Here is a 10,553-nt window from a genome sequence, read left to right as displayed (position 1 = left end):
GGAAAAGACCAATGGCTTGACTACTGTATGTATGTTGTGTATGTGTGCATATAATATAATATGTCTGTATTATATATATATATCTGCAATGTGGTCTCTGGGCAAATGAATTAATGGAAAACAAGTCTCTGATGCAGACGGGCGATAATAAGTTCTGTTGCATTTATTTTGAAGCTGTTTTTACGTGAAAGAGTCAGGGAGTGGAAGTGATTGGAGAGTTCCTTTTTGCTCATTATGAGTAAAAAATACTTCAGAATGTTTTTAAATTTTGAATCTGAAAAGGCCACCAAATAAATCTTTATGTATAGATCTTTATAAATGATAGATTCCATAAATGAGACTCTACATATTTTGAGTGGAGGCTACTGGCATATATTTTTAAATGCTCATATTTAGAATCTAGTTTTCATGTGAAATAGTTAAATCCGTGATCTAGTATTTTCCTGTGAACAAGGCCTTTTAGGTTTCTAGCCCTTCTAAAAAAGTTCCGTTCCATCTGCAAATTTTTGCAGTATGATATAGCAATCAGAGAGTAAAGAACACATAAACTTGTTGATTCTCACTTATTTTGAGAATATAGCCGTCAAGTATTTACACTTTCAAAAGAAAGCCAAAATGAAATAAAGTGCTAGTACTAAAAGAAAGCAGGTGGAACAAATAAATAACCTAGCTTTTTATAACAAGGTTAAGTTGTTGGTTTCTGTAAATTAACTTTTTGCAAAGAAAAAAAATTAATAGATACTGAAAAAGATTGTTGTGCATAGTTATTAGTCATTTGTAACCTTGCTTAAGGATTTCTTAATCAGCATAGATATTTCTTCTCAATTACATATTTTTAAAAATAGTCTATCTCTTGCCTTTGAACTTAAGCTTTAATCACGGTTTCTTATGTATACATCACTTTTCTGACAGTAAGCTAGATTTGGAGATAATCATTTGGTATCAGACATCAATATTTGTAGCAAGACACAAGAGAAAAAAAAGAATAGACCCTGTGCTTACTGCGGGCTAGAGTGCATCTGTTTGTTTTCTGTTAGAAGTCTACCTTCAAATCATGTAAACTAATCCTTGGAAAATGTAAATGACTTTTGAACTTAAAAGACTGGTCTCTGGAATCAATGCCTTTTTCTCTTTCTGTGCAGATATTGATAGCATTACCCTGGACTCTAGTTAGATCCTCCATTTTTCAGTGGAAATTTGTTCTTGATTCATTAGTGTTCTTTCACCAGTGAGTTAGACACCATTTTACAAGTGTGAAAAATGCCAATGCCTGCAGAGCTCTCAGACCTATATCTTACTTGGTAGTACCAGGCTTTTGGGGCAGACCAGGAATAAAACTTGTGATGGAAGACTATCCATCCTAACCAGTGTGGATAGAAATCTTTGATGCCTTGCTGTGCTCTATGTAAGTTCTGAACCAGAAATTTAAATGATGTGCCCACTGACCATGTCTTCTGGAGTTGGGTGGGGAGTAAACAAACTGCAGTATTTATTGTATTTTTGCTAGAAGACTCTTATTTGCAAGTATGTCAGGGTCTTCGGTTTTTCTAAATGTTTTTTCACATCCAGAACATGGAAATCATGTGGAATACTCCTAGAGATTAAATTAAACTCCTCCACTCCCAGTAATTGTTGGGTTGGAAAGTTGTAGTATGCAGTTACCAAAAACTTACCGTGGGGGGGTTCCTTTTTTGTTTTGTTTTTTGAGTCACACCTGTCTGCAGAGGGGACCATGCATTGTTGGGGGATGGAACCTAGGGTTCCTGTGTGTCAAAAGTATGTGTTTCAGCCCTTTGACTCATTTCACTAACCCAGGGGTTTTAATCCTATTTTATGCACATTATTCTGGCTGTGGAACATCCTTTCTTTTCCCCTTTGAAGTTGGCTTCAGATTTACCCCTATGCCTTTACACATGTGTAATAGCTCTAAATAAGAGCTGTTTGAAATAGAAATGTGTTCAAAGAAGTGACCCCATAAAAGGCAAGGCTCAGATTAAGCAAGAGTTTTTTTTAAATAATCATAGCAATTTATGTAAACTTGATTTTAAAATAAGTTTTTAGATGATCTTTCCCTAGCTTACTAGGGGAAATTAATGCAGCCTTCCCCACACTGTGCCAGAAAGAGAAAGGAAATGGCAAAAATTGATCAGTTGTTCTGTGCTATCAAATCGAGAATCGAACTGAAGTTCCTGCTCCATTCAGCAGCACTGGCTTCCTCATCTCCCCTCTGTCAATGATGAAACCTTGTCATTTCTACTCAATACTGTTACTGTGCAGACTTGTACAATCTTCCCTACCCTGTCATGACTGTTCTTTTTATTGACCATTGCTTGATATTCATAGAGCTTCTTATGGCAAAAATAAAACTGTTATAATTCTGGTATCTGGGTGCCTTTCTTTTTTTAAAAAAAAAAGATCTTTCAGAACAAATCTATAGACTTGGTGTGATTTTCTAGTCTCTGTGTTGTCGGAGGAGATGACGACAGAATGGCAGTCACCCATTGTTTTAGGAGGCCGGTTAGTCACCTCCATGGTTTATCTTGAACCATGAGAGTTCAAAGTAAATCAGTGATTGTCAGTTGCTTTGAGTATTTGTGATACTTTTTTCTTTAGATTCCAGGAAGGCTCATATAAGTGGGTAAGGAGGGAGGATACTTTTATTAATTTGAAACATCACAAAAGCAGTCTGGGTTTCCAATATGGCAGTGATACAGATTTTAAGCAACATCCAGTTGATACAGGTTCTGGATTAATACTTTAATTTTTCATGCCCAGTTCAATACTTGAAAGCAGAATTAGGAAGATAGCAGTATTACAAAAAGCAGTCAAGGTACATATTGGAAATAGAAATTCCGTCATTACAGCAAACGTCTGGCAAGAGTAAAGCCGCAGATAGTACTTTTTCTAAGGTAACATGCACTTCATAGAATTCAATAGAATAGAAAAAGAAGCTGATCAAATTAAGTGTTACAAAATCTATACTGTTTCAAGTTATTTTGTAAAGTAAGAAAAATACATAGAAATGAGTTGTAGAATCTTAACACTTTTAAGAAATGTGATAAATGTAGGATATACTGTGAAATGGTGCCTTTTAGAAAATTAAATACTCATATACACACTAAAAGCAAAAGGTAAAGTATAAACAGCAAAAATTTGAGTAATAAAGTTCCTGTTTGTAGAGTAAAAGTCAATTGGTTACGAGTCCCTTTTGAAACCCAATAGAATTTTAACATGCTCAGAACTGTAAAAAAACAATCGTGCTTTTTTTTTATATACCTCAGAAGGATTCTGGTTTTTCAAATTTGAAATCTGGAGGAGACATCATTCATGAGGCTGAAAGTTGAATTGAATTTTTGCAAATATTTCCAGTGAACTGTGCATGGACCCCTCATGCCTTGGAAATTCGTGGTGGTGGGTGGACGGGAGCACCGACATTTGCCTGCCACCTCCATTCCGTCAAGTCTGGAGGTAGCGAAATTGGCTGGGAAGTTTTCCAGTGTGTGTTCTGTGTTTGCAGAAGGAAGGAGGCACCCTCCTCGAGCCCCTTGAGTTTTTCATTACACAAGTGTTAGTTTATCTCGCTTCCTTGAAACCATGAATTCTCAGGGTAATGAAAGAGTTCTGAAGTGAAGGCTGGGGGTGGGGGCAAAGTTAAATTTATTAGGTTGATGGGGTTAAAGCAGTGTTGAATCAAAAGAACTACATTGCTCCCTACCATGATGTGCCAGGTGGCTTTTAACTTAACAATAACACCTGGGAATTTGCCCAGTTGGCTACAGGGTGAGGTTAGCAGACTTGAAGCGGCATTGTAACACTTTTCATAATCTTGGATGGACATCATGATTGGTCACAGCAGAAACAGACGGACCAGTAAGAGCAATGGCACTAAAATACAGATGATTCTTAGGGAGTGAGGTGTAGGGCACGTGCGGTTTGCAGGAGTTGAAGCACAATATTTGAAGAGTAAATACAAAGATTAGTAACAATTCCTATTCCAACACAGGAAACTAATCTAGCATTTCTTAAAAACTGAAGTTTGACCAAACTTGTTCTGTCTTCGGTAGAGAGTGTATTTGGTAATACTGCAATGTAGAGTAGAACCACTGTCTCCTTTTAGATGATTTTCTATACCCCACGTTACTCTGCATTTCTTGCTTCCTGAATCATCAATCTTGTCCCCCACTATTTGAGGGGATATTGCACTTTTCCCTTTGGGAGGTACTGAGAACGAAAGTGGAAGGGAATGATGAGAGCAGCTGATTTTCAGTACTCAGAAGATGTACTAAGATGGGGAGTGTTTTCCACATCCAGACATAAGCAAAGAACTCTGTATTGGAACTACTGTAATGTCCCACCATCTGGAGATTTTCCCCTTAGCAACTGACTTTGATGGTAGGGAAAGATAGTACTTACAAGCCAGGTGCTTCAACTAAGGAACTAGGGGACCAAGAATTTGGATACCAAGGGTCTGAGGACAACACCCCATTTACACAAAATGAAATAGATGGAAGCTAGGCTTCGGAGCAGACAGCAATATGATTGCAGTGTAATCCAAGTCCAAACACAGTAAGCTGCTTGCTGGATTGAATCCCTCACCTTGTTTGCAAAGTAGGGTCTGCCCATCTTGGAAATGTGGGGTTTTACTTAGCCCTGCTCCATTCTTACGTTCTTACGTTGAATAAATTTCACCCTTATCGTTCCCTAGCCCAGGTGGCTAGTCATCCAAATTAAAATAATGCATGGGAATCACATTTGACATTTTGTTCCCTACACACTTCCACTAAAGCAGAAATACAAAAGCCACCATACTCATAATAGCTGGCTGGAATTCCTCTTTAGGGGCTGTAAGGTGGGGGCTTCTCAAAAGGAGGATAGTAGGGGGGAGAGTAACGTGGTGGAGCACTCGATGACCACATGTAGCTTGGTGAAGGAGAGGCAGACTGGGGCTCATCAGAAAGTCCGGAGGGAGGGGAAGATGGGAAGGTACCAGAATGCTGCATGGAAAAAAAAGAACAATATTAAGCTTACTTAATACTTAGGCCCTCACCCCTGGTTCTTGGGCTGTTCCTCACACTGTTTACAGGAGTGACCCCTGGCGGATCTTGGGGGACAGTATGGTTTTAAGGGTTCAAACTCCAGTCAGTGGGATGTGAGGTAAGCACCTGACCCCTTGTCCTAGCTCTGAGCCAGCAGTGCCAGTTTAGAGAGCTTGGTTGCAATAGCTAAAAATCAACACATAAAACTAAATACAACCCACATTGGCTGTTTCACCAAGAACTCCAGATCCTCACAAGAGTTTAAGAGGAGATGACATGAGTGGCTCCTGTATTCTCTCGGTCATTCAGACTGCAGAGTTTAGGCAAAAATCTCCTTCCCCTGGAACCCCCACATTCAGTCTGCTCCTCCCCAAATCCTCGTTCATTCTAGTCTTAAATCCATCGTCCACCCTTAGCACCTAAACCTTCAATACAGTATTATTCTCTACCTGTAATTCAGTAGCTCACCCTGAAGCTTATAACAACAACATCCCAACTAGACTCCACAAATGTCATTTGGGCCTTGATGTTCACTGAAGTTAAGCTATTCAAACCATGGCAAATCCTGGCTACGAGAATCTATTACCATGGGTAGTCTATTTGTAAACCAAAACTGAGACCGGAGAGGTGATCTCTGGTTGGTGGCGGTCTGTGGATCTGGAGCCTGTTAAGTAAATCGAACTATTCTTGCTCTACCTTCAGTCCTTAAGGGGAGACTAGGCAGGAGAGCAAAGGGAATCTGAGGCATGGAGGTGAAAAGGCCAATGATACAGAATGAAGGACAACTCAACAATTTGCTGACACTGAGGATTCCATTTTACTGTGTGACATCTAACTTGGGTTGTCTTGAGGAAAGCAAAGGATGCAAAGTTCTGTAAATATTTAGTGACTTGACATGTTAGAAGTCACCTGCTACTTCTTTCTACCTATCCCAGGTGTACCTTGGACCCTCAGAATGTGTTCTTTGTTGCATCCTCCTCTGCCACTGATTTCAGAACAGGAGTGGGTTACTAACAGGTTACTCCTGAAAGAGTAACTACAATGTCAGGAGGACGAGATGGATATTGTTTTCCAAATAGATCCTCTTCACGAGATGGTACACCTTGTGGATACTACTTGTGGGTACTACTGCCTTGTTCCAGGAGGGGAGCATAGCTGAGGTCTGAAGGAAGGCCAGAGAGGGACTTCAAGAATGGCAAGTGGGGGCCCGGAGAGATAGCACAGCGGTGTTTGCCTTGCAAGCAGCCAATCCAGGACCAAAGGTGGTTGGTTCAAATCCCAGTGTCCTATATGGTCCCCCGTGCCTGCCAGGAGCTATTTCTGAGCAGACAGCCAGGAGTAACCCCTGAGCACCGCTGGGTGTGGCCCAAAAAACAAACAAAAAAAAAGAATGGCAAGTGGCAGGAGGCCAGTTTTAGGCTCTCCAGAAGAACAAAGAGGAGTAAACAAGCAGCCTGAGAATGGCCGTGTTCAAAGTGTCAGCACGAAAAGGAACTAGTATACATCTGGGAAAAAGACCCACTTATAGTCAAGTTCCTCAAGAGTTTTCATGATGTTTGGGGTGGTCACACCTTTGTTGTGTTGGCCAGAGACTGAAGATGTTTTATCATTTTCTAGGCTCCAGCTAACCATACAAGATATCTGAAGTCAAACACCAGTTGACTAACTCTACTTATCCCCAATCCTGACTTCTGTGGGTGGGGGTGTCCTAGAGGATGGGATAGCCAGGTTTCTAGGTCTTGCTTCAAACACTGAAATAGCTGTTGCTTCCCAGATAATGTTAAAGCTGTAGATACTCTAGGTGCCACCTTCTACATTCCTCCCTGCTCTACTTCCCATCTGATGGAATGAGAACATCACAGAACCTTAAGAGCCTTCACAGGCCAAACAACTTGAGGCAGGGCGTTCCAGGCAGTCTTCATTTGGGGGAGGGCACCTCCAACGATGTTCAGAGGTTACTTCTGGCTCTGCATTCAGACATTACTCCCTATGAACCTGGGTAGGCCCTACCTACTGTGCTTGCTTTCCAGGCCCAGCCAATCTTTCTTAAAATCTCCTCCCCACCCCCAAAAAAGGGTCCGGAGATATAGCATGGAGGTAAGGCGAGAAGGTCAGTGGTTTGAATGCCGGCATCCCATATGGTCCCCGATGCCTGCCAGGGGCAAGTCTGAGTGCAGAACTAGGAGTAACCCCTGAGTGCTGCTGGGTGTGACCCAACCCTCCCAAATCTCCTTTTCCCTTGTGCCTCCAGGAACATAGGCTTTTCTCACATATATCACTATCATAACTTCCAAACTTTCTCCTCTGCCTCCCCAAACACTATCCTTATTTTCTACTTTCCTCTTCTGTGACTTTTTTTTTTGATTTTTGGGCTACACCCGGCGGTGCTCAGGGGTTACTCCTGGCTGGCTGCTCAGAAATAGCTCCTGGCAGGCACGGGGGACCATGTGGGACACCGGGATTCGAACCAACCACCTTTGGTCCTGGATCGGCTGCTTGCAAGGCAAATGCCGCTGTGCTATCTCTCTGGGCCCTGAACCCTCACCTTTTCCCTAGAGAACAGAACCTCAAAATTTCAGCATGAGGCAGCAGGGTGCTGTGGCAGAATCCCACCATCATTTTTCATGTCCTCAGGCCCCCAAGAGGCAGTGAAAGGCTTGTGGGGAGCAGCTGGCAGGGGTGGCAATTGAACCAGTGGCTAATAAAAGAGTGGGTGTGCAGTGGCCTTCAGATTTTCATTTCTTGTATTGAGGAGATATTGGATGGGGGAGAGAGCGCGATGCTTCTTCCTTCCCAGGGAGGATACTGGGAGTCTTTGGGAGCATTGAAGGGCTGCTGGCAGAGCTCAAGAGCAAACTGGCTGCTGTCCACACACCCTTGAGGTTTGGAGAAAGAAAGGCCCACAGCACCAGCGTGTGGTTTCCTAGCAACAGGCAGGCACCTTGAGAAGGCTTTGGCTTTGTTGCCAGCTGGGAGCTGGCCGGGTGCTTTTTGGTTTCTGCCTGTGAGTCGAATTTTCCTAATAAGACAGGCAGCTCCCAAGAACAGAGCTTTGAATCCTGTACCTCAAAAAACATCTACCAGTAAATGGTCTCCTGCTGGGTCTGTCAGTGGGAACTGTGCAGTGCCACAACTTAGAAGCTGGGGTGGCCTGCAGGACAAGGATGCTGAAAAAAGACCACTGAGCTGCCTGGCCCCACCTAGGCCTGCCCTTGGCTCTCCTGAAGACCAATGGCTTACCTGTCTCTTGGGCTGTCTCTCAAGTGCACTGTGAGGCCTTCACTACACAAATAGCCCTGGCCCTTGTACTGTGCAAAAGGAGGCCCGCAAAGGAAACAGGGTCTAAAGAGCAAAAAATCCAGGTTTCTCTTAGTTATTGGCATTCTCCCTATCTTTCTGGACCCCCCCCCCCAAAGCAAAAGCTGGGAGATAGAAGACTGGGGAAGAAGAAAAATAGATAAAAAGAGGATCAGACAAGCCTCTACCAAGGAAGACCTACCACTGCTTTGGCATTGACTTACTGCAAAGAGTGCTCCCAACACCCAGATGACTCAGCAACAGTCTGCATGCAGGGCAGATCGCTCCGCATTGAATGGTATGCTGAAACTAGAGGATGCTCCACATCTGCCTGACATCGATGAAAGAAATGCACAGAATCCAGAGTCTTTAAATATAAGAGTCTGATACCAACAATAGCTAAAGTGTGAAAAAGTTTCACCGGGACCTTGAGAATGACTCGAGTTGGACAGACTGGTATGCCTGGAACCCAGAGTCGGTCTTATGCCAATAAACTTCTGGGGTGAGGTCTTTTTGTAATCAGGTGAAGGATTTTTTTTTGTTTTGTTTTTTGGGCCACACCCGGCGGTGCTCAGGGGTTACTCCTGGCTGTCTGCTCAGAAATAGCTCCTGGCAGGCATGGGGGACCATATGGGACACTGGGATTTGAACCAACCACCTTTGGTCCTGGATCGGCTGCTTGCAAGGCAAACGCCACTGTGCTATCTCTCTGTGCCCAGGTCAAGGATTTTTTTTTCATTTTCCCATTTTTCTGGACCTATGCAAACAACGGCGATTGCCACTTCCACACCTTTACTATATTTTTTTACTCTTATCCTTTAAGGAAAAAAATACAACTAACTGAACTTAAAAACAAATAACTGTAATAGAATGCCTGTCTTGAATACAGGTAGGGGATGGGAAGAGGAAGAGGGCAATGTTACAGTGGTGAAGGGGGGTGTTCTGGTTATGACTGTAACCCAACTATGATCATGTTACTTAAATAAAAAATATATTAAAAAAAGAAAAATGAAAAAAAATTGGGCACTTTGGATAAAATCTCGTTTCCACCCTAAATGTCAAAATAGATATCTGTGGTAAAACATATCATCACCTAACTAAAACTGGCATGCGTTCATCAAAATGAAGGTATATTTCATTTTTAAAATAATAAAATTATCTGAAGACATTAAAAAATGAGGATCAGAATGGGGCCGGAGAGATAGCATGGAGGTAAGGTGTTTGTCTCTCATGCAGGTGGTCAGTGGTTCAAATCCCGGTATCCCATATGGTCCCCTGAGCCTGCCAGGAGCGATTTCTGAGTCTGGAGCCAGGAGTAAACCCTGAGCACTGCCGGGTGTGACCCAAAAACCAAAAAAAAAAAAAAAAAAAAAAGAAGGATCAGAAATGATGGGGAGGCAAAGATAATAAACAGGAAGGAAAAAATGGAGGAAAAACAACCACTGAGTGACAGCTGCTTGAGGTGCTCATTAATATGGACCATAATGCTTTTCTCCATTCTTTTGTGAAATGGGCCCGATTTGAAAACAAACAGGTCATTTCCGGTGAGTAAGAGGGATACTCTGCAGCAACGAATATAAGCAGAGATGCCTACAGGTAGCACAGGCCCAGAGACTTGCTCTGAGCTGAACTTGGCTTTTAGTGAAACAAGAGTTTTCCTACTAGGGAGTGTGGCCAGTAATCCTTAAGTGGTGTCCAGAAAACTATACAGGGTAAATAGTAGGGGGAGATATGGACTTTATAAGCCCCTCCCCCCAACTTTCAGAATTGAGGCTTCAGGACTAAAGCTGAGATAGCTGAGATATGAGGGACAAGAAAAGAAAGTGTGGGGGCTGATGACCAAGAAGGCAATGGGGAGAGTGTCAGCTTCCTGCTTTGGAGCAAGCAGAGTGCTAAAAAGCAACTTGGAGACCCACATTTGGCAGGGTCTGTCTTCAAGCTCAGCACTTAACACATACTAGGGGCCAATTGGGCTCTCCCAAGTCTTCACTCAAGGTCTAACCACGAGAAATGTTTCCCAAGCTTCCTAACTGCACAGTGGCCCAATAGGGGCCTGGCTTTGAGGAGAGAAATCTTTGGCTTCTCTCAACTTCAGGGTACAATGAAGATTCAGACTCAAAAGTGTATGAATTAGGGCCGGAGAGATAGCATGGAGGTAAGGTGTTTGCCTTTCATGCAGGAGGTCATCGGTTCGAATCCCGGCGTCCCATATGGTCCCCA

The 10,553-nt window shown here is 42.7% G+C and overlaps 1 protein-coding gene across 2 annotated transcripts in view; it reads right to left on the bottom strand.

Annotated features, from left to right (window-relative positions):
- Nucleotides 1-2,639: 2,639 nt before the first annotated feature.
- The window catches only part of TMEM255A (transmembrane protein 255A), an 85,399-nt gene continuing 77,485 nt past the window's right edge, over nt 2,640-10,553 (bottom strand). For both annotated transcript variants that reach the window (XM_049767602.1, XM_049767603.1), the window contains one exon: nt 2,640-4,994. In XM_049767602.1, the coding sequence (XP_049623559.1) occupies nt 4,836-4,994 (159 nt within the window). In that variant the 3' untranslated portion in view covers nt 2,640-4,835. The remainder of the gene's footprint in view (nt 4,995-10,553) is intronic.

The sequence above is a fragment of the Suncus etruscus genome, chromosome X, assembly GCF_024139225.1.
Source record: "Suncus etruscus isolate mSunEtr1 chromosome X, mSunEtr1.pri.cur, whole genome shotgun sequence".
In the NCBI taxonomy this organism is placed as follows: domain Eukaryota; kingdom Metazoa; phylum Chordata; class Mammalia; order Eulipotyphla; family Soricidae; genus Suncus; species Suncus etruscus.
The sequence above is the reverse complement of the archived record's forward strand: the minus strand, read 5'-3'. Positions and strand labels throughout refer to the sequence as shown.